Source organism: Acomys russatus, chromosome 3 (assembly GCF_903995435.1).
Source record: "Acomys russatus chromosome 3, mAcoRus1.1, whole genome shotgun sequence".
In the NCBI taxonomy this organism is placed as follows: Eukaryota; Metazoa; Chordata; class Mammalia; order Rodentia; family Muridae; genus Acomys; species Acomys russatus.
Window position 1 is genome coordinate 59,119,393 of NC_067139.1, and position 26,726 is coordinate 59,146,118.

The 26,726-nt window shown below is 52.3% G+C and overlaps 1 protein-coding gene across 1 annotated transcript; it reads left to right on the forward strand.

Annotated features, from left to right (window-relative positions):
* The first annotated feature begins 552 nt into the window (after positions 1–552).
* Tkt (transketolase) lies at positions 553–23,582 on the forward strand. The gene is made up of 14 exons (XM_051140887.1): positions 553–778; positions 9,215–9,332; positions 10,215–10,328; positions 11,006–11,103; positions 14,056–14,247; positions 15,190–15,308; positions 17,329–17,522; positions 18,106–18,270; positions 19,246–19,402; positions 19,506–19,636; positions 20,506–20,589; positions 20,681–20,774; positions 21,721–21,843; positions 23,298–23,582. Exons 1-14 carry the CDS (start codon positions 672–674, stop codon positions 23,471–23,473), a joined length of 1,872 nt encoding a protein of 623 aa, XP_050996844.1. The 5' UTR covers positions 553–671; the 3' UTR covers positions 23,474–23,582.
* Positions 23,583–26,726: the final 3,144 nt, after the last annotated feature.

The window sequence follows — 26,726 nt, forward strand, 5'->3', positions numbered from 1 at the left end:
TGCTTTCTGATACCTCACTCTGCGAGGTCCACCAGGTCTAGTAAATGCAGTAGGTGCTCCTGTCCCTATAGACCCAGGGGCAAACCCAGTAATCTCTCCGAATCTACTGTTGTCTGTAGGCTCTGGTAGTCTGAAACCAGCCTGCTCCTAGTAACTGCTCCTAGTCTGCAGGCTCTAGTAGTCTGAAACAGCCCGCTCCTAGTAAAACCTTGGGCTCTTTTGGGGGCTGAGGATAGTCCTTGGGCCTTGCCAAGTCTTAACGGTTCCCTTAGAAAAGTGTAATTACATCTCTCTCTCTCTCTCTTCTCAAGCCTACCCAAGTCAGCCGCAGAACTCTGAGGCATGCTTAGAACCTGGAGTAGTGGCAAAGTTACTTTGTTCCTACTGTTAGTGTGAGTGGCTAATTCCAACAGAGCACACGGTGCCCAGACATACACCCCAGGCTTGGCAGCTTCTAAGGGTCCACTAAGTGCGGGGCGGGGCCGGAGGCCGCTCGTCGGTCTCGGGTGATCCGGCGCCCCGCCCCGCCCCCGCCCCGCCCCATAGGCGGGTCCTGAGGAGTCTTAACGCACTGGCCCGCTGCGCCCGGCCTCGGCCCTTGCCTGTCCCTGCCTGAGCCTAGGTCGCCGCTGTCTCTGTCCCCGGCGTCTTCGTCCTCGCCCGACCGCGCCATGGAAGGTTACCACAAGCCGGATCAGCAGAAGCTACAGGCCCTGAAGGACACGGCCAATCGCCTGCGCATCAGCTCCATCCAGGCCACCACCGCGGCGGGCTCTGGGTGAGCGCACGGTTCTGGCAGGGCGGGGAGCCGGGTCCTGCAGCCTCGCCGGCTCCGTGTCGCGCAGCAGGATGTCGCCACGAGAACGGCAGCGGGGGCGCGATCAGATGGCGGAGCTTTCCGCTGCTCCGGAGCGGCCGAACTCGGCCGCGTGGGCCTCGGTCTCGCGAGCGCCTCCACCCGGCCCGGCCTTTCCCGCTCCCGCTGCACCGGGGCGCACCTCCTCGGTCTGCGGCTGCATGCCGGAGGCCACCATGACTACTACTGGTGGGAGAAACTGGCGCACGTGTGGGCCCCATTCCCCCTCCACCAGCCTGTTGGTTCTACTGGCTTGCAGATGGGGAAACTGAAGTCCCGGGTTTAGATCTGTTGTCCAAGGTCAGCGAGAGCTGGGATTTCAGCCCTTGCACCGTAAGCAGAGAATCTTTATGGAGCCCACCATTATGCAGGGCACTAGGGGTCCACCCTTCTAGGCTCTCCTCCTCCACACTTATTATTCCTACTCCCGTTATATGTGGATTGGGGTCCTGCTTTGGATCCCAGCGCTACTGAGGACTCCAGGGTGGGGGACGGTGAGGTGACCAGGTGGACGCAGCCACCTGGGCAAGGAAGCCCAGACAGGAAGCAGGAGGTTGGAGTGTGAGGGCGAGAGGGGAAGGAGGTTGGCAAACCTTGTAGAATGAAGGGGCGAGTCCCACGAGGAAAAGGAAGTTTCTGGGGTAACGGCGTTTCCACACTGGGTGGTTTCAAGAAATTCTGAGGTCTCTATCGGGCCTGGTGTAAGAGCACTGAGACAGAGGTGTGGGCATCGTAGGATGGTTTGACGGGAGGGGGGGGCGGAGGGAGAAGGGGGCTGGGTAGGGAGGGTTCAGGAACCCAACCAAGCTGTGAGCTTAGAACAAAGACCAGGATTCTGGATTCTGGCCAGTTCCACACAGGACATATTACTAACGGAGCACATCTTGCTGGCCTTTTATTAAGTGTGGGTTACCACTTACTCCTCATGCTTTTTGTTTGTTTTTTGTTGTTGTTATTGTTTTTGTTTTTTGAGACAGAGTCTCTCTGTGTAGCCTTGCCTGTCCTGGACTCACTTTATAGACCAGGCTGGCCTCAAACTCACAGCAATCCACCTGCCTCTGCCTCTCAAGTGCTGGGATTAAAGACGTGCGCCACCACGCCCCACTACTCCTCATGCTTTTTAAGATAGGTTGTTCTCAAGTTTGAACTGGGAGCCCTTTGCCACTGTCCTTCCCATGCATACTTTGGACCTGTTATCTCTCTGGGGTTTAGATCGCTGCCTGTGGTGTGGGGTGTTCCCTGTCCAAGTAAGATCTGACTTCCTTTCATCACTGTCCTCTCCTTAGCTTAGCACAGAGTAGGTCTTCACATCCTTTATTGCTTGTTCTCCACTAGTTTCTACAACTCTACCGGTCTGAAGTCTAGTCAGAGAGGCAGAGCAGCCTACAGCTGGAGAAGCATGTGACCTTTCCAAGACCAGGGAGCTGCTAAGTGGATGCTCCTGAGGTGACCCAGCGCCCTTGAGTTGTATTCTGATAATCAGTTTACACATGAAGACATTGAAATGTAGTGTGTTACGTGATCTGTCCAAACTGGTAACCAGTGGCTATTTAGTACTCCCTGTTGTGGGGCTGGTCTACCAGAATGCCCTCCCTCCCAGGACACATGAGCAATAGCAGGCGGGAGAATGAAGGGGCAGGGGCAAGTCAATTGGAGCTTGGAGAGAAATTAAGTAACATTTAGAGCTGTAAGGGGCCTTACTTCCAGGGCAGGGGTGGTCTCCGGTGGGGGGAAAAGGTTGCTCTTGGCTACAGAGTTCCACTTAGGCTTACAATGTAGCCTTAGGCATTCATTGAAATCTTCGAATGTATCCATGTGCAAAATGGAACAGGTGGGTATGCAAAATAGGATGAACGTGTTGGCTTGCGGGTTCTCGTATATATATGGTGGATATTTTAGGTTCAGAAAAGTACTACTTGGAGAAATTTTGTTCTTCAGAAGGAAGTAACATTGCTCCTCAGCCCCTGTCACAAGAATGATTTTGAAATGTTTGTGCAAAGAGTATATGCGTGTACAGGAAATACTAGAGGAAGTCTTGGGACATTGAGTGTGTTTTGGCTCTTGAATGTTTATTTGGAGGCAGTGAGAGAGGTCCACCAAGTGAGGGCAGGTACTTTACTGAGGGTCTGATCTGGTCAGTTGTGGACAGCTGAACTGACCACCCAATCAGTATGTCCCATACTCTGGGACTATAGAACACTTTGGTTCAGCCTTCACTGGCCACCCACTGAGGCTGGACATCCTATCAGGATCCAGGTTGCTGTTTCAGGATAGCAAGAAGTCTCGAATGAACAGCCTTCCTGGATTGCATCATTGGCCCTGTAGGCAATAGACCTCACCAGGCCACAGAAAGTAAGCACACTGGCCTCTGTGTGGGGAGCTGGATGGACAGGACATCCACAGGGGCCTTTCTGTTGAGGCAGCACCCACATTGGCCAGACTCTGCATGTGCAGAGGCAGTTGTGGCAAGGGTCCAACTCAGCCGAGCTTGAACAAAATGAAACTCCAGTGGCCTTGTCCGAAGAGGTCAGGTTGCCGAGGCTAGTGTTCTCAACCCTCACCTTGCAGGGCTAGATTGTGTGAGCCCCAGAGGATGCACCAGTCCCTTCTGGTTTCTGATCCCCAGCTTCAGGGAGAGTACCTGGGAGGATAGGCTGGTCCAGACCTGGCTTGAGAGAACAGCAGACAGGTCTAGTCCATCTCTGCTCTGAACAGAGATGTCCTTGTCAGATCCTACCTTTCTCAGAGCCTTAGGATCATACAAAGATGGTTAGTCTTTTTTTCTTTTCATTATTATAACAAGATACATGAGGCAGTATGGCTTTACAGGAAAAAAAGGTGTTCTTTTTTTGTTGTTGTTTAGTGGTTGGTTTGGTTTGGTTTTGGTTTTCCAAGACAGGGTTTCTCTGTGTAGCCCTGGCTGTCCTATAATTCATGTTGTATACCAGGCTGCTTTGCCTCTGCCTCTGCCTCCCAAGCACTGGGATTAAAGGTATGACACCAGCACCCCCTCAGGCAAGAAAAGTTTGTTTATTTGGGTTTTTTGGGGGGGTGTTTTATTTTTGTTTTTAGATTTCTTTATTTTATGTGTATTAAGTGTTTTGCCTGCGTGTATGTATGTATACATGTGCATTCCTGCTGCCTGTGAAAGTCAGAAGAGGGCATTGGATCCCTGGACCTAGAGTTATGGATGGCTGTGAGCCATCATGTAGGTGCTAGGAATTGAACCTAGGTCCCTGGCAAGAGCAATAAGTACTTTTAACCCCCTGAGTCTCCTGCTCTCCAGCCCAAAGAAAAGGTTATTAGGTTGTTAGGTTTGTTGTTATTTAAACTTGTTGTTTTAGATGCAGGAAGTTCAAACAGCACGTATGGGTTAGGCTCATGGTGGGAATATGTGTGAGATGAAGAAACAGCAAAACAGCTGGGTGTGGTGGTGCACACCATAATCCCAACACTCGGGAGGCAGAGACGGGTGTGTCGCTGTGAGTTTGAGGCCAGCCTGGTCTACAAAGAGAATCCAAGACAGCCAAGGCTATACAGAGAAACCCCATCTCGAAACACAGACACACACACACACACACACACAGGAGGAAGAGGAGGAGAAAAAAAAATAAAAGAAACAGCAAAACAGGAAGTCGGAGAGTGAGTGGGGTCTCACAAACCACAGTAGCATGGCAAAGCATAACCTCAGCTCACCTAAGGACCTTCCAGGGTTCCACACTACCTCTGTGCTCGGGACCAAACTTCCAGTATGTAACTCGTAAATGGCCTCTAAACCATGGCTTTCACATCAGTGGGGCTGAGGGGTCAGTGTGAGCAGACCCTGAGGGCCCTTCCCCCGCTGTTGAAGAGGTTGGAACTATCTCCCTGTTCCTCTCTCTAGCATTCAGAGACATTCTGACCAAATGTGCAAAGGGCCCTGCAAGGACTCCAGCCCCTGTGTAGAATCAGCCTCTTTCAGGCACAAAAGGGCTTCCAAGGGCCAGCTTCTCCTTTCAGGCTGCCTGGGGCCATGGGCCTGCCTCTCACTGAGGCAAGAGCAAAGCAGTTGAGATTGCCTCAGCAGCAGAAGCAGCGGTGTTTCTCAACTCAGGCTGAAGACACCTGGCTGCTCTCGGACTTCGACTTCTCGGCTCTTTGTCCTGGTGACCCTGAGTCAGCAGAGCTAAAGGCCTCGACTCCTTAAAGCTGGGAACAAGGGGTGGACATTAGATGAGCCTCTCCTGGAGACAACCTCGTGGCTTCCTGTGAACTCATACTGGCTCCTGGCCTTGGCGTAGCCTCTCCAGAGCTTACGGAATCAAGCGCACTTCTCTTCCCTCAGTGTTCAGAGCAGCACTGCGGTTTTAGGTAGGGGGTCCCTTATACCTAGAGGTGAAGTAGAGTAGACCTCACTGGGGCACCCACAAATTGGCGGGGCGTGGAGAGATGTGATGGCTGAAGGCTGTTCAACTCGTCTGGGGAGTGCAGACACCTGAGAACTTCCTTCACTGGGCTTTCTCAGCACCACTCTCCTTCCACAGACAGATCTGTAACGGCTTTGTGGAGGGGCACTTGGCAGAGTGAAAGGTTTTAAAAGTACACTTTTGACTTGTCTTGTTTTGTGGTACCAGAGGATGGGCCCAGAGCCAGGCAAGTACTCTACCGCTGAGTTGTATTCTCAGCTAATCTTCAGATTTTTTTTTTTAAATCTACATAGTCATTGAATTTAGTGAATTTATCACTTTGAATTTTTGGGCTTTTCCTAGCCTCTGAAAGCTCTCTCCTGCCTGTCTGCAGTTTCCTCCCCTTCCCACACTGGGCCTGATTTCCTGTCTCAGTGAATTTAATTGTTCTGGGTATTTTATCATAATGCAATTGGACAGAATGAGGTCTTTTGGGTCTGGCTTCTTTCACGTGGCATAACATGGAGATTTGTCCATGCTTCACTCCTGTTTATAGTTCATTATTCCCGTGTATGTCACACAGTTTGCTTCTTCACGCACTAGTTTCTCTTAGCGTCTTGGTTTTGCCCCAACCCTGCTGATGGCAGGCACTGGGTCTCTGGACAGGTCACTTGGCTTCTGAGGACCCTGACAGTCCCAGCCTCAAAATAGGAAGCTCGACACACTTGATGTGTGCTAATGTCAGTACAGCTGCGCTGGTTTGGAAAACATCAAACAGGACAAAGATTGAAGAAATGGTTTGAGGTTCAGGAAGAGGTTTGTTTTGGGTGGGAATCAGCTCGGTGTTTGAGGGACTTCTTTCTGATACCCAGACTCTATTTAGAAATAGGATCTTGCCAGGTGTGGTGGCCTTTAATCCCAGCACTTGGGAGGCAGAGGCAGGTGGATCACTGTGAGTTCGAGGCCAGCCTGATCTACAAAGTGAGTCCAGGACAGGCAAGGCTACACAGAGAAACCCTGTCTTGAAAAACAAAAACAAACAAACAAACAAACAAACAAACCCAAACACCACCACCAAGAAGTAAGACCTTCCTATATAACCGTGACTGGCCTGAAACTCACTAAACAGCAAGCTGTCCTTGAACCCTCTTGCCTCAGGCCTTGCAAGTGCTGAGAATCCAGGTGTACTGCCACACCCAAATTAACGAATATGTGCACTTAAAAACAAAGCTTTGTGCAAGCATGAGGACCTGAGGTCAGATCCACAGCACCAGAGGAAAGACCACCGAGGCTCCCACGTGCATGCACATCCATACACCTGAACATGTATCTCACAGATTTCTGCTCTCTTGAAACTCAGTCCACTTGTACTTGAGCAGCTTGGTCTTAGCTGCCATTTCCCGTCCCCCTTTGGCCACAGTGAGCGCTTGGCCTCTCTGGTTTGTCCACTCACTGAGAAACCGTGAGGCCCCTTCTCTGGCCTTTCCTACAGGGAAACCTGAGACCAGAAAAAAGTGCTGTCGGGTAGGAAGCCCTCCTGGCGACGGGGCCAAGGAAGCTTGTGTGTGATCTGGAGAAGAAGGGCAGAGGTGGGGAGAAGTGGGTGCCTGGAGAAGAAGGGCAGAGGTGGGGAGAAGCGGGTGCCTGGAGAAAGGCAGAGGTGGGGAGAAGCGGGTGCCTGGGAGAAGGGCAGAGGTGGGGAGAAGCGGGTGCCTGAAGAAGAAGGGCAGAGGTGGGGAGAAGCGGGTGCCTGAAGAAGAAGGGCAGAGGTGGGGAGAAGCGGGTGCCTGGAGAAGGGCAGAGGTGGGGAGAAGCGGGTGCCTGGAGAAAGGCAGAGGTGGGGAGAAGCGGGTGCCTGGAGAAGGCCAGAGGTGGGGAGAAGCGGGTGCCTGGGAGAACTGTTACTTGGACCTGGCTCCAAACTGCACACTTTCTGTGTAGACAGGACTGATCAAGAGTCTTGGCCTATAGATGAGTAGTTGAAGACCCCAAGAGGTGTGGTACCTTGCACCCTCAGCCACCAGTGGCAGTGCCCACTCTATTTTGGCACTAACTTTCACTGGGCTCCCCAAGCACAGCATCCCCTTTCATAAACAAAGAAGCCGAGCTCTGGGGGTGGGGGTGAGTTCCATACATCCTTTGTCATGCAATCCATATATCCCACTCAGAGGACACATAGGTTTACTTAGTGGGTATGAAGACTACATCACAGCTGGCCAGATGTGTAAGGAGAGCTTAAATCAATGGTTTGTCCCTGGGAGATCTGCGGAACTCCTCGCTCTCCTCCATGCCGCCTCCATGTGAGCCTTGGGGTACTCTGCCATACGATTTCTCTGTGGTCAGTAGGCCGAGTCCCCGCTCCTATCTTGCTTCTCTCTGTGGGCACGTCCCCTCTGGGGCTTCCTCATAACAGCCACAACGCTTCCCAACCCCCTCAAATTGCATTCTTTTTTTAAAGGCTTTTCTCTTTTTTTTTCTTTCTTTTTTTTTTTTTTTTGTTGTTGTTGTTGTTTTTTGAGACAGATTCTCTCTGTGTAGCCTTGGCTATCCTGGACTCACTTTGTAGACCAGGCTGGCCTTGAACTCACAGAGATCTGCCTGCCTCTGCCTCCCGAGTGCTGGGATTATAGGTGTGCGCCACCACGCCTGCCCTTTTTAAAGGCTTATTTTATTTTTAGTTGTGGGTATGGGTATGGGGGGCTGGGATTAGAACTTGGATCTTCCGGAAGCGCGGTATGAGCTGAGTCATTTTAGGAATTGGGCTGCACTCAGAAGTGGGGGCGGGGGCAGCTGGTCTAGGGGCAGGGGATTAGGGTCCCTGTGAGCCGGGCAAAAGCTTCTTGTTTACATGTCCCCACTCCCTCTTTTCAGGTGTAGTGTTTCCCCCATGACCAGGAGTTCATAGACATGGTTAAGTATGAGGCTATTGTGTGTTGGGAATGTGGGGACTAAACCAGCATGGACAGTTCTGATTCCTTTACTAACGCGTCTATGCCGAGAGCCATTGACCTCTAACTGGCGGGAAGCCTCAGAGGGGAGGAGGCTGCTGGCGTGAGTCCCACCCAGGGTTGCATGTGCCCTTGGGCTTGGTATTGGCATGTTTTAGTGTGGAGTGTCCGGAGTGACAGTATCAGGGCTGAGCCCAGCTGCATGTGCGGGAAGCTGACCTTAATAGTGAGTGTGGCTAGGCCGATTCTGGGACAAGCCAGGAGCTGCAGCCTCTGGCCGCATTCCGGGGCCAGGGACCAGGTAATCAAGCGAAGCCTGTGACACCTGAGCTAATAGGATATAATCCTTGTGCTTTCTAAAACCATTCCGTTATCAAAACAAGATGCTAAGTGGAGACTGGACAGCTCCACGGCGGGAAGGGCAGGTTCTTGTCTTGGCGAGCCTCGCCCCGCCTCAGCTCTCCACACACAGGTGTGGGGGGAGAGTATGTTACTTTTATGATAGCCTGTGTGGAAGATGAGCTTGTGTGTTTCATGGTTCCAAGTGCTAGCTTTCTGAGTGTCCATTCTAAACGCAACCAGAACACTAAAATCCGATGTTTCAGGTTTACAGACCTTTCCTTTCCCCTCTGCCCATAGCCCCAAGGGACCCTGGGGTGGGCAGAATGTTCCTCATTAACAGGTGGCTTCTGGGCGGCCTCTTTGGGGTGTGGCTCCTTGATCAGTTGTAGAAGTGCCATCCCTCCACTGCTGAGTCCTTAGAGCCCCTCTAGGAGCTCCCAGGTAGGGATTAAGCTCGACCCTCACGCTGGGTACTCTCTGGAAGGTACGGCAGTCCCTGATACCCACTAGCCACTCTAGATCCTAAGCCATCAGCAGAAGCCTCTTTGAAACCCCTACCATGTTTCTAGGGAACAGGAGCACACGGCTCTGATGGACCAGGCGCCTGACACATGGCCAGAGTGGATGTTGTAGGTTAGGCTTCAGGGCCACGATGCTCATGTCTGTCTTTTCCTTGGCCACAGCCACCCCACATCATGCTGCAGTGCCGCCGAGATCATGGCTGTCCTGTTTTTCCACACAATGCGCTACAAGGCCCTGGATCCCCGCAACCCTCACAATGATCGCTTTGTGCTCTCCAAGGTAAGAGCCTCCGCGCTGCCAGCCACACCTGCCCAAGGCTGGGCCCTGTGAGGACCATGGAATGGTGAGTGGTCTTGGAGAAGACCCACTGGTCACTCTAAGCCCCGCCCACCTGCTTGTCCTCCTCCCTCCTTCATGCCTGGTGCAGAGCTGGTAAATTGTGCTCGAGCTAAGGAGCCAGTGCCCAAAACTAATGGGTTAATCTTTGAGTAGCCTGGTCCATCAGAAAGATGCCTCAAAGATGGGTAGGAGGCAGTGGAACCTGCTCTTCTGCTGGTACGTGCTCAGTTTTGATGCTGACAGGCAGCACTCAGATCTAGGTCTGGAGAGCCTCTGTTGCCTTCTGCCTGAGTCCCTCTACTTTGTGCCAGCGTCCTGAAGTTGGCCAAAGCTTGCCCTCCCTGTGAGTGACAGCCCACCTCAGTATGGGAGTGCGGACGGATGCCCTGTAGGTCTTTCCTCTTGTGGTAAAATTCACAGCTGCAAACCATACCACAAATTGCTGGAAAACCACCTGTCCTCTGGCCTGGCTCAACAGCCTCTGGCTTCCCCGGGGCAGGCTACAGGGCTTAGAAGTCTGTCCCAAGTATGTCTCGCACCAGAAGCAGGGATTAGGGTGGCGGCTGCCTGCTAAGGTTTTGGACTCTCAGCCAGCCAGCAGCACAGCTGTGCCCTGCCATGGTGCCTACCCACTCTAGGCTGTGGGAACTATGGGCTGCAGACCAAGAGTCTGGAGAGGGAGGAAAGAAGAGAAGCGGCCTTCAGAGATTTCCTCATCTGAAATGGATATCCTGGTCGGCCGGCTCAGCCAGGCCCCGGAGCGGGAATGGCCTCAGTAGCTCGGCTTCTGACCGCTCTGTCATGCACACCCGCCCCCCACAGGGACATGCAGCGCCCATCCTGTATGCAGTCTGGGCAGAAGCTGGGTTCCTGCCGGAGGCCGAGCTGCTGAATCTGAGGAAGATCAGCTCTGACTTGGATGGGCATCCTGTCCCGGTAAGTCACCCAACAGGGGGCCTCCTGGACCTGTCATCTATCTTCCTTTCCCAGGCACAAGGGTGAGCAATGAGAGAGAGGAGCCAACTGTGATGAGGAGGGAAGGCTGTGGGTTGGGAGCACATTGTGTTCACCTCAGCACAGGGGTGAATCCTTGAGAACAGACCAAGGATGATCTCCAAGCTTCCCTTCCCCACAGGAGTCCCCAACCCATGAGTGGGTAATACCACTCAAGGAGAGAGGACCCTGCAGAGTGCCCAAGCTGTGTTGAGAGGTTTGGTACCCAGCCTGAGGTCACACAGCTCACTGGAGGACAGGGCTTAGAAGTGAACCCTCTCCCATAGTGACTCTGTGGTCTGAATCAAGAACTCAGCCTTGAGCCAGGCGCACACCTTTAATCCCAGCACTTAGGAGGCAGAGGCAGGCCAGCTGTGAGTTCAAGGCCAGCCTGGTCTACAAAGCAGCTCCAGGACAGCCAAGGTTACACAGAGAAACCCCTTTTTGAAAAACCAAAACCTCAGTCTCCAGAAGGACTTTCTGCAAGAGAGTGGCTCTGGGTGGCAATGCTGTCCTGGCTGCCATGACCAGAGAAGCCAGGACCCCAGGGGCGGGGTGAATTGAAAACAATCAGCTCTTTACTTGAGCCCTTGAATAACTGGGGCTCTCTCTTACAACAGAAACAAGCCTTCACCGATGTGGCCACTGGCTCCCTGGGCCAAGGTCTGGGAGCTGCTTGTGGGATGGCATACACAGGCAAATATTTCGACAAAGCCAGGTAACCCCCGCTCCCTACTCCTACCCTTGGTCACTTTGGGAAGGGGTCCTTTGTGGCTCCCCTTCTTGCATGATTGGGGCTATGTAAAATGAACACGTACCATCTTCTGACCTCAAAGCCCTGAAGATGGGGACCGGGCCAGCACCCTTTTCAGATGGGACAGACTCAGAGGACAGAAGTGCTTGGCGCTACCACACATCCTTGGTCTGGTGCCGGGACCCTGGAAGTGTCAGAGGAGACTGCCTCTCCACTCCCATGTCTGACTAGGCGCCAGGGAGCCTGGCCAGGCTACTTCCGAAGAGGGTTAAATTGTGTTCTGGAGGGCTAGTAAAGAGGCCGCACTGGGTGGGCACAGCCTGGTAGATAGGTTTTGTAGCACTCCCAATGCCCTCTGGGACAGATTTCAGCCATGTGATCTGCTGTGGACAGGTTGTGTTTAGGAAGCAGAGTGTACAGGCTGCTAGGAGCAAGCCCTGGTCAGAACAGCTCCTCTAGTCCACCATGTGGGAACAAGGCTTACTGGTAGTTTTCACCTGGCGAAGCCCCTGAGAGATTGGAGGGGTGTGCAGGTGAACACTTACAGAGAACACTTACCCACGTACTCTGGTCTTGCTCTGGGTGACCGGAGGGCACACTCATAGTTCCCAGGTACTGTGTGAGCAGAGCTGCCTAGGAGGGCTGGAGGGGACTGCCCTATAGCCCAGGACATCCCACTTCCCTGAAGACCAGAGTAGGAGAGTGGCCACACCCAGGTGGCTCTGAGGACAGCTGGCTGCAGAAAGCCTGACTGCCCTGCCCCCACACTGGGGAGCACTGACTGTTCCTAGGAAGTTCCCTGGAGGTGGAGACTTCTGAATCTCTCTAGGAGAGCCCAGAGCTTGCAGGACTCAGCCTCTCAGTTCACGGTCACCGGCATCACAGCTGAGCTTTAGAAATGATTCACTCTGGGGTGAAGTGTCTCAGAATTGAGGTGTGTGCTTAAGGACGGTTTATCTGGCCGAGAACCAGTGATGTGAGTTAATTATTCCCTACAGTGAAATAATCACCTGTGAAAGATAGAATAGAACAAGGCAATGCAGGGAGAAGGGCTCCCGTGAGTTCCCAGAGGCTGGCTTGGCTTAGAGCCAGAGTCGGCTGAGGCCTGGGCCCTCAGACAGTTCCGGGGGTGGGTGGACCAGCCCAGGCACCAAGAGATCTATCAGGCCCAGCCAGGCACCCAGAGGTGGCATATAGATAGGGCCAGGTGGGTGGCTGGCATTCTCTCCCTGCAAGCTCTTTAAACATTTTTTGTTTGTTCTTAAGTACATTTATTTGTCAACACTGGTACAGTTTTAAAAAACAAGTTTCTCAGTGTTTTCAAGTTGCTGGTATGTTACTCTCTGGGATTCAAGGACAATAAATCAGAGTCCTAGGGTTTTCTCTGGACAGCCACGCTAGTACAGGCATTCAGATGGATCACAGTATAGTACAAATCCCTAACATTTGACAGATGGGGCATCTCCACCAAGGGTTAGCCTGGGCGCCCTTATCTATTCACACAACACCTTAGGATACACTGCTCCCCCACCTTAGTCTTTTGACCATGCGGGGCCAGCCTTGTCTCTGATCTTGAGGTCCAAGGCTATGCTGTCACTCTGCTTGGCTCCAGTCTGACTTTCTGGGAGTGGGTTGAGGATGGGATACAGCCACCCTACCTCCAGAGCTCTTCCTGGAGGTCAGGGTCCCCTCATGCCCGCTCTTCTGGGACCTATCATGGAGGTCCTCCCGGGAAGCTGCTGTATCAGGCCAGAGCTCCTTTGTAGTGTCCGGGCCCCTAGTAACTTGTAGGGAGAGAAAAAAAAAACAGCTTGAGGAGAGCCAAGTTTCAAAAAAGCACATGACTGAAATGTGGGCCCCTCCTGGGCCCACCTAGTAGACACATTACCAGAGAAGCCCCAGGCAGGGAGACATGGAGACATGAAGGGAAGTCTCTGGCCTGAGCCTGCGGGAGTGCTGAGTCATGCTGACGGCTCTAGCAGCTTGGCTCTGGGCCCACCACCAGCCAGCATGAGGGCCTTTCTCAGGCGCAGCTAGAGGGTGTCTGTGTCCTCTGTGAGCCTGGGCAGGCAGAGCCACACAGCTGGACACCAGGCAAGGTATAGGGGTACCCCACCCCGATCCTAACACCCATCCTTCTGTGTGCATTTGTACATAGCAAGGAGCTGACAGCCAAGATGCAGTCAGACATGTTTGTAACCTTCAGACAAGTCCTTTGACTCACTTGAGTATTTTTTTCTTCTCTGTGGATTTGGGGCCCCATTAGCTCAGGGCCCAGCACCAGCCATAGGTGGGCCCATGGTGGAGACAGTGACTCTTGGCTGGGTCTCTGAACCAGTCCCCTGCCTCTAGCCCCACCCCCTCTTCACCCCATCCTCTCATGGGGCCAACAAAACTTCTGCTCTGAGTGATGTATCCCGATGTCTTACCTTGACACTCTGCCTGTAGTGAGGGGAGAAAGTTCCACTGGAGAAGGTCCAGGACAAGTCTTGGGACTTCCATAGAGCCTATCTGGTCCCTGTGCTGAGCAGCTGCCCCGTTCTTCCCCCTGGTGGAATGACCCTGATTCCCAGGGTCCCATCTATCCAGTCCCTGCTGGGGAGCCAGCCTCCCAAGCCCATCCAAGCATTCTTCCTTGCTTTTCTCTTGCCCTGACAGCCCCAACTCTGATTCTTATCATCCAGGTCCCCATCAGCTCAGCAGCCAGTCCTGTGGCTCCTGGTAGCTTCCATGTTGGGTGTGAGCTGAGCTTTAGGGTCCTAGTGATGCTGTTGACCTTGACCTTTCCATGTCCCTGCTGCTTGCTGTCCATAGCTGCACCTCTGCCCAGTCGGTTTCTTGGGAAGGAGGTGGTGTTGAGGGCTTTACTCTCCCAGGGGAGGGGGACCAGCCCTCCTACCTGCCTCTTGTCCACAGCTACCGCGTATACTGCCTGCTGGGAGACGGAGAGGTGTCTGAGGGCTCTGTCTGGGAGGCCATGGCCTTTGCTGGAATTTACAAGCTGGACAACCTCGTTGCCATTTTTGACGTGAACCGTCTGGGCCAGAGTGACCCAGCTCCTTTGCAGCACCAGGTGGACATCTATCAGAAGCGCTGTGAGGCCTTTGGGTATGTATGAGGCTGTGGCCTGAGAGAGCTCTTTAAAGCAAGTTTATTTACATGGTTGCATAGCTTACCACCTAGATACTAATCTGTTCATGAGGAGAAGGGTACACAGGTATATATATAAGCTCAGTCAGTGAGGCCAACTCAGTCAGTAAAGGACATGAGGCAAAGGTGAACATGAGAGGGATATTCCAACCCCAGCCAGCCTAGAGAGCAAGAACAGGCTTCCTCGGCTAGTGAAATGGGGTCAGGTTTTCTGCACTTGAGCCTTTGGTGACAATGAATGCTGAATCCAGTGTTGCAAAGCAAGGAAGGTAGGTGCCAGCCTGAGGGCTCCTCACCTCAGCATTCCCCCTCAGCCTCAAAGACAAGATGCTCTGCAGCTGGGGGCTCTGAGGTACCACACTGGCTGAGGGTGTGGAGGGCATGTGGTGGTGAGGTCACAGCTCAGTGGTAAAGCCCTTGCCTAGCATGCCCAAGGCCCTGGCTTCAGTCCCTAACAGGGGTGAGATGTCCGTGTCCACAGACCTGTCCCAGTTCCTTGACAGATGGTAGGTAACATGCTTGAGTGTATAAAAGTTTGCAGCATCCGTGGTCACATGTGTCCTTCAAACAAGCCCTGAGCCAGACGTTTTATGAATCTAATAACGGGTGGGTTCCAAACCCAGGAAATGAATGGATCAGGATGGAAGAGGCAGGGCATGAGCTAAGCTCTGAATTATTTGGAAGGAGGGAAATTAAAAGTAACCAAAGAAAACAAGATAATATGGGGAAAGAAAGTCCGTCCAGATTGGAAAATGTCTTAACACTTTCCAGCTGGAGTTTGGCCATGGGATGGAATGTCAGGCAAGCTCCCAGATGCTGGGCCACATCTTTCCCCTGAGGGCTTCTCTGGGTACTCTGGCAGCTGGCTGCCCCCTTACCGTGTGCTCCCTTTGTCTCCAGCTGGCACACCATCATTGTGGATGGACACAGCGTGGAGGAGCTGTGCAAGGCCTTTGGTCAGGCCAAGCACCAACCGACTGCCATTATTGCTAAGACGTTCAAGGGCCGTGGGATCTCAGGTCTGTGTGTGAGCTTACCCCACCCCCACAGTGACCCTTGTGCTTGGAAAAATGCCTGCCCTTGGCTGGTCCCTAAAGCGACTGGTCTCAACTGAGCCGTATGGACGGACAGAAGGTTCTCTGAGTGAAAAAGCCCCTGTACACTACCTTAGTGTAGGGTGGCACTTAATGGAGTCGCCCAGCTGGTTCTGACCATCTGTCCTGGGTTGCAGTGTAACATAGTAAGGTACAGCCCAGGAGCTCCTAGGAAGACCCAAATTCTCCCCAAGAAAATGCAATGAAGTAGTATATGGCAGAGGCCTTCCCAGGTCCCTAGACAAAGCTTCCCTACTTGAGAGTGAAGGAGGCATGACCCTTCCGCAGCACCAGGGGCGAACTCCAGATCCCAAGACCTTGTTTAACCCTTGCCTGCTCTAAAGATGGGGAAAAATCAGGCTCTAAGTGATCAGAGACGGTGATCTCACCCCAGTTCAAATGGTTGAGATAAATAAGACAGAACATAGGACCGGGAATATATGGTACATATATATGCTGGTGTCCCAGCACTTGGGTGCTGGAGGTGGAAGAGAACAAGGTGACCTTCAGCTACATAAGGAGTTTTAGGCCAATGTGGGTTATGTGAGACTATGTCTCAAAAAGGAAAAGGGGGCTAAGTAAGATGGTGCGAGGTGGATGAGGGTGGCTGCTGCCAAGCCTGAGGATTTCAGTTAACCCTGGAACCCACGTAGGGCTTTGGAGGTACCTCAGAGCTGCCTGGTACTTCCTGGGAGGGTTGGTCTCTCTCTTCTTGGATCTACTTGGGCAACACTGACATCTTAAGTCCCTGCATGGTGGAGCTCTGAGGGGACGGGAGGGCCCCACTCTGCTCACAAATGTGTCACATAAAGTTAGAAGTACTACTCTCTGTCCCTTTCGGTCCTCAGCTTCCTCGCCAACTCCCCCAGAAAGCTGAGCCTGAGTTCTCCAGCAGACTTTTCCGTGTGGGCTGTGGAGACTGGGGCAGGAGTCTGCTGTTATTTGAAAAGAAAATCCTAATCGTTCTATTTTACCAATAAAAATTCAGGAGACAGATGCTGGGGTAAAAACCTGCTAGCTCAGAGAGGCAGAGAAAGCCCCCACCTGACCTTCCTACTCAGCTCACATCCTGATGGAAAAGGCCCCAAAGGCTCACTAGCTCAGCTGACAGCCCAGGAGGAAAAGGGAAAAAAAAATCCTTAAGGCCAAAGGCTTGGTAGCCCAAGGCCCAAAAGCCAAGGTCAAGGAGCTGAGGAGCTCAAGAGCTAGAGAGCTAAGCTAAAATCCCAAGTTAAGGAGCCAATACGCCAAAGAGCCCTGCCACGTCTCACGCTGTCTTAAATACCCCTCAACTCTAAGTCCCTCCTGCTCTTTAATCCCTGTTAGCTGGTTTCTTGCTCCGCCTCTTGACCTAGGGTTAGCTTTACTAAATCCCGTGTACAGATAGCTCTTGGATTAAAGGTGTGTGTTAGGGCTCAACCAAGCCAAACAAAAGACAGGTATTTATAGTTCCCAATCTCAGAGATCACAATGGGATCAAATATTCTGCAACAGCCTGCAGGGACAGTGACAAAGGGGACACACATCTGCCCACACATGGTTCCTTCTCTTCCCATTCATCTGGGCTGAGCTATTTCCCTGGGAGGTGGGCATATAGAAGTCATCGGGGGGCTGGAGAGATGGCTCAGTGGTTAAGAGTGCTGCCTGCTCTTCCAAAGGTCCTGAGTTCAATTCCCAGCAACCACATGGTGTTTCACAACCATCTGTAATGTGATCTGATGCCCTCTTCTGGCTGCAGGTGTACATGCAGGCAGAACACTGTATAAATAAGAAAGAAAGAAAGAAAGAAAGAAAGAAAGAAAGAAAGAAAGAAAGAAAGAAAGAAATCATCGGCCACTCTCCCTGTGTCTGTCCCTAATGGTGTCCTGTTCTTTTCTGTGACACCACCATTCTCATGGTTGTCCTCTGTGGGCGGTCTTCCCTGACCTTCTGTCCGTGCCTACAGGGATTGAAGACAAGGAGTCCTGGCATGGGAAGCCCCTCCCCAAAAACATGGCCGACCAGATTATCCAGGAGATTTACAGCCAGGTCCAGAGCAAAAAGAAGATCCTAGCCACTCCCCCTCAGGAGGATGCCCCTTCAGTGGACATTGAGAACATCCACATGCCCACCCCACCCAACTACAAAGTGGGGGAAAAGGTACCTGGTTGGCTCCTAGGAACTAGGGTGGGCCTATTTCTTTGGCTTCCCAAGGTCCGGGCTAAGGTGTGCCTTCTGGAGAGCTGTGGCAAAGAGGGAAGCCAGGGGGAACTTGTGCCTGCAGAGGCTCAGAGGGCAGGGTGCGTGGCAAGCTTCTAGTTGAAACAATTGCAGAGTTCAGGGCCGCTTCGTGGGTCTGGTGAAGCTGGGCAGAGCTGTCTTGATCTGAGGCATTTCCCTGAGTGAACCTGTGCAGCCTGCTCTGAGCCTTCCTGGTCCCTTGCCTTCCACTTCCGAGTGTTACCGGCCTTATTTACTTTCTGTCTCCCTTTCTTGCATTTGTCGTTTTCAGTTTCTTGACACCAAGTTTCACTATGTAGCACAAGCTGGCCTCAAGTTCAACATATTCTTGCCTTTGACTCGGTAGAGCTGGAGCTACAAGCATGTGCTATGACCCTGCCCCCCCTGCTGCCATATTGTCCCTCAGAAGCGTCTTCAAAATCCCCAGGTGTCAGACAAGTCTACAGGTCTGAGCCCTGCGTGCGCCTCAGTGGTACTCAGGGGCCTTTCTTCCTCCCCACAGATAGCCACCCGGAAGGCCTATGGACTGGCCCTTGCCAAGCTGGGCCACGCCAGTGACCGCGTCATCGCCCTGGATGGGGACACCAAAAATTCCACCTTCTCGGAACTCTTCAAAAAGGAGCACCCAGACCGTTTCATTGAGTGCTTCATTGCCGAGCAAAACATGGTGAGTTCCAGGGTAGGCGGAGGGGCACAGCCAGCCACAGCTATAGGACTGCCATGACAGGGCGGCTGCAGGCTGAAGCCCCCCTCTTCCTCCCCCGGGCAGCCATATTGGCAGTGCCAAGTGCCACTCACGGGTCAGCTCAAAGAAACCACAAAAGCAGCATTGGCCTTTGATCTTTGATAGCCACTTTGGGGTGTGGTTATTCTCAGGGGACAGCTGCGTATGTGAGGAGCTTGTATGTAGGACAGCTGTGGTGGCAAAGGGGACCTGCTGATCTACAAAACCTCTTTTTTTTTTTTTTTTTTTTTTGGTTTTTCGAGACAGGGTTTCTCTGTGTAGCCTTGGCCATCCTGGACTCACTTTGTAGACCAGGCTGGCCTCGAACTCACAGCGATCTGCCTGCCTCTGCCTCCCGAGTGCTGGGATTAAAGGCGTGCGCCACCACGCCCGGCCTTACAAAACCTTTTTTTAAGATGGGCTGTCCTGTAACCCAAGATGCCTTAGATTTCAGTATGTAGCTAAGGCTAGCTTGAAAACCTGATCCTGCTATACCCTGAATGCTGGGATTACTGTGACCATACATGGTGTCAAAGGAAAATGATTTAAGAGTTTTAAGATGGGTATGGTGGCATGCCCCTTTAATCCCAGCACTTGGGAGGCAGAGGCAGGCGGATCTCCATGAGTTCAAGGCCAGCCTGGTCTACAAAGAGAGTTCCAGGACAGCCACAGCTGTTGCACACACACACACACACACACACACACAGAGAGAGAGAGAGAGAGAGAGAGAGAGAGAGAGAGAGAGAGAGAGAGAGAGATGATATTTCAAGTTAAAGGAGTTTGGGGTTGGGAAACAGATTTCAGAGTCCACAGGTATACAGGTGTCTCCCATGAGTTGGCATGTTAGGGTCACAAGCTCCTCCCTTCCGCGTGTGGCCCAGGGAGGCTTCAGGGCTGATCTGCCCCTCTGGTCCTCAGGTGAGCATTGCCGTAGGCTGTGCCACACGCAACAGGACAGTGCCATTCTGCAGCACTTTTGCAGCCTTCTTTACTCGAGCCTTCGACCAGATCCGCATGGCAGCCATCTCTGAGAGCAACATCAACCTCTGCGGCTCCCACTGCGGCGTGTCCATTGGTGAGTTTAGACCAGACGCTAACACCGATAGCTTCCTTGCATGTGGGAGGCTGTTGTTGGGACCAGGGTACCAATCATCGGCTGCTTCTTTCCAATCCTCCAGGGGAAGATGGGCCTTCTCAGATGGCCCTGGAGGACCTGGCCATGTTTCGGTCAGTCCCCATGTCTACCGTCTTTTACCCAAGCGACGGAGTTGCAACAGAGAAGGCGGTGGAATTAGCAGCCAACACGAAGGTTAGTCATGTGGCTGTTCTTTTTGAAGCTAATTCTTCCATAGGGGAAGAGGAAGAGGGCAGCACAAAGCAGAACTGGTCACTGCCTATCCAAGCAGGTATTTCCTGACCTTGTCTCTGGTGTTTATAGCTTAAATGAAACAGGTTTATAGCTGCCTCCCGCGTGCTGGGATTAAAAGTGTGCCATCACGCCCAGCTGAAACATTGCCATTCTTAATGCATCACGGCAGGCATGGCCTGCTGATGAGCACACTGTCTATATGACCGCTGATGTCTGCCCTCCTTTAGTTGAGCAGAGTAAACTGAGCCTCACCGTCCCAATCAAGATCTGCCACAGACTGGCACATCACCTGAGGCAGGGGCCAACTCTATTGAGGCATTCTGGGGAGTAGCCCCACTGAGAGGCCAGGCTAGTCCATGGCCACCTTCTAGAAGTTGCTTCCAGTCAGATTAGCCAGCCTATGGATGCTTCTCATGTGTTCAGAGAACAAGCCCCACCTCCCTGCTGTAAGGGCCAGGACGCAAAGGCTGTACCCAGTTTATAACTGCCTGAGGGCTGGAACAGGCTTGTATGTAGGAAGAGCGGCCCTCTAGGAAAGTGCTGGAGAGGTGGCTCAGAGGTTAAGAGCACTGACTGCTCTTCCAGAGGTCCTGTGTTCAATTCCCAGTAACCACATGGTGGCTCACAACCATCTATAATGAGATCTGATGCCCTCTTCTGGCCTGCAGGTGTACATGCAGGCAGAACACCATATACATAAGAAATAAATTTTTTTTTAAAAATTTATTTATTTTTTTTTAAAGAAAAGAAAACTGTACCCTCTGAGGTCTAAGCTGTCCTGTTGCTCAGTTTATCTGTTACATTCTCAGGGCATCTGCTTCATCCGGACCAGCCGCCCAGAAAACGCCATCATCTATAGCAACAACGAGGACTTCCAGGTTGGCCAAGCCAAGGTTAGTGCCTTTCAGACCCCAGCGAGCCACCCACCTTGCCGCTACCCTGACCCCTAGCCACTGAGCTTCACTGTCCCCATGCCATCCCCAGGTGGTTCTGAAAAGCAAGGATGACCAGGTGACAGTGATCGGGGCTGGCGTAACTCTGCATGAGGCCTTGGCTGCTGCAGAGATGCTGAAGAAAGGTAAGGGGAGGGTGACTGGGAAGGTCACAGACTGAGCACATGTTTGGGGTTCAAGGTTACACAGAACCTCTAGGTAAACATAATGACAATAACTGAAGCCACCCTTTGAACTGTGACACCACGTCTAGCAAGATGCTGAGATCTCGGACTAGTGTCTATAGTCCCTACTCTATGACCCCAGTGTATCAGTGAAACTAAAATCACAGCTCAGCCGAGCGCTAGTTAAACGAATTATTCACCATCATGGTGTCTCCGTTTTCCCATCTGTAAACTGGTGCTTAGCCTTGATGACCATCCTGAGGACGTAGGCGTGGCCTGAGACTAAATACTATTATTATGAGTGTGTTAGCTAGTACTGTTGCAGGGACAGGCGTTAGCCTCCTCTCAGTAGGATCTAGGATCACCAGGCGTGTCACGTCTCAAGCTGTGAGAACCAGAGAGCAATGGGCAATAGCTTGGTTAGGTGACCTCTGTTGGCCTGTACAGTGTTAGGGTAACAGGACTGAGGCTGTAGCAAGGCAGGCCCCAGAGGCCAAGACAGTCCCACCCAAGCAGGGTGTCTAAGCAGCTAGGTATTCTGAGCTCCTAGCTTTTCTTTGCGAAGCTCGCTGACTACAGCTCTTCTCCCCATCATCCCACGGGCCTTTACCTTAGGCCAGACGTCTGAGGGCCTCCCTTTATCTTCAAAGGCGTAGGAGGAAAAGAGCCTTGTTCTCTCCCTGAACAGCCCACAGGGCACACAGCTGACCACAGTCTCCCTCCCAGAGGGGGTTGTCAAGCAAAGACTCAACAGTGAGAGCAAGGGGCCAGACGGCTAGCCCCAAAGGGTAGCTCTTCCTAGGCCCAAGGTACCCCGTTCAGGTTAAGGAGGTCATTGACGTTCTACCACGGGGAAAAGCACAGGGCCCAGCCTTTCTCTTAGCCACGCCCTGGTCTTCCCTCACAGAGAAGATCCCTATCCGTGTTCTGGACCCCTTCACGATCAAGCCCCTGGACAGAAAGCTCATTCTTGACAGTGCCCGAGCCACCAAAGGCAGGATCCTCACGGTGGAGGACCACTACTACGAAGGTAACTGGGGCCGTACCAGGCTGGCAAGGGAGGCTAGAGAACGTGCTGGGGTCAGGAAGCCAAGGGTGGACAGTCTGCTTTTGCCACACACGGCCTGCCAGGGGCTTGTGCACCTGAGCCAGCCAGCAGCAGGGAGTTGCCCGGGTCCCTCAGCCAATGCCCAGAACCTCAGAGGAAGCCGAGTCTTGGGCCTGGAGAGATGGCTCAACGGTTAAGAGCCCCCGCCTGCTCTTCCAGAGGACCTGAGTTCAATTCCCAGCAACCACGTGGTGGCTCACAACCATCTATACTGAGATCTGGCGCCCTCTTCTGGCATGAAGCTGTATATGCAGGCAGAGCACTGTACACATCATAATAAATACATTAAAAAAAAAAAAAGAAGCCGAGTCTCAGCTGTACCTGGATAAGGCTGTGGGTTTTCTGGCTACAGCTGAGCTCCTGGGCCTCAGATAAAGGCAGTAAGATGACTGGACAGAAGCAGAGGGGAAAAGCAATAGTGGGTGTCATTTTGAGTCCGTTACAAGCATCTTCTGTGCGTACGTGCCACTTCTTGCTTACAGAAGCCTCTGAGGAAGAGATGAGCTTAGACTCTTAGGTCAAGTGCACAACTCCTGGGAGTCCAGCTGACTTCCACCTGTACCACACATGTGTGCACACACATGCTAAATAAAGAAATAAATGTTTAGCCAGGCATGGTGGCACATGCTTGTAATCCCAGCACTGGGAAGGCAGAGACAGGCAGGTCTCTGTGAGTTTGAGGCCAGCCTGGTGTACAAAGTGAATCCAGGACAACCAAGGCTACACAGAGAAACCCTGTCTCAAAAAACCAAAAAAAAAAAAAAAAAGAAAGAGAAAGAGAAAAAGAAAAAGAAAGAAATATTTAAAATATTAAAAGAGCCGGAAAGGCTTAGCTCAGCAGTCTTCCAGAGGACCTTTGTTCAATCCCTAGCACCCACACAGCACATTACAACCATCTGTAACGCCCTCTTCTGACCTCTGAGGGCACGGAACATGTATGTGGTTCACAGACATGCAGGCAAAACACTCATTTAGGAAAAACTTTAACTACATAAAGCTAAGTGACACATGGCAACATCCCTTTAAATCCCAGCACTCAGAAGGCAGAGACAGGTGACTCTCTGAATTCAAGGCCACTGTGATCTAGAATAGGGAGTTCTAGGCCAGTCAAAGCTACAGACAAAACTAAGTGTGGGGCTCCATTCGTAGTCTTTTGCTAGTGTGCATGAAGCTCTGGTTCAGTCCCCAATACTGCATAAAATCAGGCAGGCTTATGCTTGTAATCCCAACACACTGGAGGCAGAATTGAAAGAATCAGAAGTCCAAGGTCATGTTAGTTTGCGATGATCCTCTGGTAGATTAGTGATGTCTGCTCTGGCAAGGCGGGTGGTGCCTGTGCCCAGGGATAAGACCTCTCTGACTTCTCCTTTGCTCAGGTGGCATAGGTGAGGCAGTATCTGCTGCCGTGATGGGTGAACCTGGAGTCACTGTCACTCGCCTAGCTGTTGGCCAAGTACCGCGAAGTGGGAAGCCAGTTGAGCTGCTGAAGATGTTCGGTATTGACAAGGACGCCATTGTGCAAGCTGTGAAGGGCCTTGTCACCAAGGGCTAGGGAGGACATGGGTGCCGGGTGGGGGAACTGCACATTCCTGGAGGTTCTGGCAAAGGTGCTCAAAGGTGTACTGAGAGGAGACATAAATATATGTTTTGAGAAAAATTAATCCTGAGCCTCTTTTTTTCTTTAATGTGAACACAGCCAAATGTCAGTTGTGGGAAGAATTGGGGGAGAGGCAGACAGCTGGCCCTCTCTGCTTAGGGTCAGGATTTGGGTGGATTCAGGAATCCCCTCCCCAGACCAAACCCCTCCCAGCCACAAACAGGCACTGCAGCCTGCCTTTTAGCCACACTAGGCTCAAGCCCCTTCCCTCACCAGTGTGCCCTAAAGGAGGCTGTGAGGTTCCCTCTTGGCTTAGGAACTTGCCTGGAGGCTTCATAGCCCTCTTATGTGCCCCAACTCCTGCCACTCTGTTGTTGTCAGAGCATGGAGTAGAAGATTCATTCGTTCTTTGTCTTCGTCCTCTTGGGGGTGGCCCTTGGTGACTCCCTAGGAAATCTTCAGTGCCCTTAGAGAGGACGAGGCACATCTGTGGAGCGAAGCACATGGCTGTCTGCCCCTTGAGTCTGGACAAACTGATGAGCTGCTTGGCCAGATCTGACTGTGCCAGGGACTGTATGACACCAACTCCAGAAACAGCAGGGAAGGTGGGGTCTCAGGGGTGTGACTAGGACTGTTCAGTGGGTGGTGGAAATGCCCTTCCTTGAGAAAAGTGAATTCCAAGACAGTGAGACCCTGTCAAGAAAAACAAAACCAGGCCAGGTGTGGTGGCACCCGCCTTTAATCCCAGCACTCTGGAGGCAGAGGCAGGCATATTGCTGTGAGCTCTAGGCCAGCCTGGTCTACAAAATGAGTCCCGGACAGCCAAGGCTACACAGAGAAACCCTGTGGGGGTGGGGCTGGGGGGGGTAAGGTGCCTTGGCATCAGGAAAAGCAAAGCTCTGGGATCTGGGGTGCTTGATCACCACCAAGTGGTCATCTGTGGTACTACAATGCTAGACACACTCCCATGCACGCACCCTATAGGAATCTGGGGGAAACTAAGTAAGGCTGTTTTCTGAGCTCTGGGCAGCAACTGCTCCCAGCAGGTGGAGGAGGGGACAGTGACATTACTGGACTTGTTTTTTGTTTTGTTTTGGTTTTTTCTTTTTTAGCTTTTTTCAAGACAGGGTTTCTCTGTGAAGCTGTGGCTGTCCTGGACTCATTTTGTAGACCAGGCTGGCCTCGAACTCACAAAGATCGCCTGCCTCTGCCTCCCAAGTGCTGGTGTGCTGGGATTAAAGGCATGCAACACCACCACCTGGCGGCCATAACTAAACTTTGTATTTGTACATTTTGTTGTTGTTGTTTTGTTCTGTTGTTGTTTCGTGACAGGGTTTCCCTATGTAGCTCTGGCTGTCCTAGACTCGCATTGTAGACCAGGCTGGCCTCAAACTCACAGGGATCCACCTGCCTCTGCCTCCCAAGTGCTGGGATTAAAGGTGTGCACCACCACGCCCGGCCTCCGGCTGTACATTTTATTTAATCCTTACTACAAAATACCATTTTAGATGACGTTCCACTTGGCCCAAGGGACTGCAACTTGGGTCTTTGTGACCACCTCTTTTGTCCCTGCAGCCTCCTTAAAGAAGCTGTGCAGTCCGCCTTATGTAGAAATCCTTGTCCTGCAGGGTGATGGAAGCAGCCTACAGCTTAGTGCCCTTGTGTGCCAGCAAAGTTACTGCACTCTCTAGAGGTTACAGGCCCATGCAAAGACGTCTCCAGAAGGGAACTGGGGCAAGCACGCCAGCTGCAGGGCCTGTGAGGATCGGCTGAGCCTCTACCCGCTAGTCGCCTATAGCCAAGGATTTGCAAGGCAGAGGAGCAAGAACTGAAGGTTGGTGGGGGGGGGGGCGGCTTGAGTTGGGTGCAGTGTGCTGAGAATTTCGTAGGTGCCTGGGCCAGCTGTCAAGTACAGTTAGGATGGAATTGTGTGTGTGGATGGCTTCAAGGAGCAGGTGGGGGTGGCTAGACTACTGCTAGCTCATGGGGCTCTGGAGTCAGTCCCTAGCATAGCATGGGGTGAGGGTCAGGGAAACACTTGACTTCCAAAGCAGAGATGGGAGAGGTTGCTTGCCTCACCTTTAGGCTGCCCAGCCTCTGGAGAACCACAGACACTCACAGGAAATAGTAAGGGTTTCAGCAGGCAGGCAGACGCCTGGGGAGTGAGCAGGCTAGAGAAGCTCCCAAGGCCAGTGGCCCAGTCACCTAAACTCAGTCCTACAATATCAAAGACTCAGGAAACTGACCTGTAGAGACCCAGGGACTGTGAGGAGTATGTGAAACTGCTGCTGGTTTTCAGGTTTGCTGAGGATTCCAGGGTGTCCTGGAATCCTAGATACCTAGGCCTTGAGACCTTGAAGAACCCTTTACTTCTCCATTAGCCCCTGGGGAGGATGCCTAGACAGAGCATCTGAGGCATCCTTGTAATTCCTGGGCCTGGTCAGGGCCAAGGCTCTAGACTGCACAAAGGCTGCAAGTCTGACTTTCCCTCCACCAGTGAGTGCCTCCTGCAGGAGGCAGAAGGGGGCAAAGGCTCTGGCCATTCACACCACCACAGGGCCAGGCAATGTGACATGGCCACAGGAAGGAAGGCGCCCTGCTCAGTTCTCAGCTCCAGCTGCACAGGTGGCAGGGCAGGGGAGCCTCACAAAGCTTCCAGATCACAGCTGTGGAGGAACAGATAGACTGTCCTGCGCCGGGCATCATCTCCTCAGGCTCCCATGCCTCATCTGTTAAATGGGCACAGTGATAGCTTGATGAAGGGAGAGATGTTAAATTATAGCCTTAGTACATTGTCAGACAGATAAGGGCTCAACCATGTTGGTTTTCATAGCAGTTCATTCAAGGGCAAGTAGCCCTTAGCACCAGGTTTCCCGTGACTGCAGACATGAGGCCGCCTGCAGCCTGTGAGTCAGGCCCAGAACTCAGGGAGCTGCCCAGCACACTTGGCTGTTAGACTTTGTGATGACTGTCATCAACACAACCCTGTCATGTTACTGACATCTAATGTCATGCTATACCATTCACCCTTTCAGAAATATGTCAATGTTTTTTTTTTCAGTATACTCATCAAGTTGTGTAACATTTTTATCATCCCTGGACAGCAAAGGTGCCTTTTATCCACCACCCCCAGGGCGGGGATCCACACTTCTGGCTGCAAAGCTGGGGTGATGTCCTCACTCCTGCCAAGCATTCTTTCCCCAGGTGA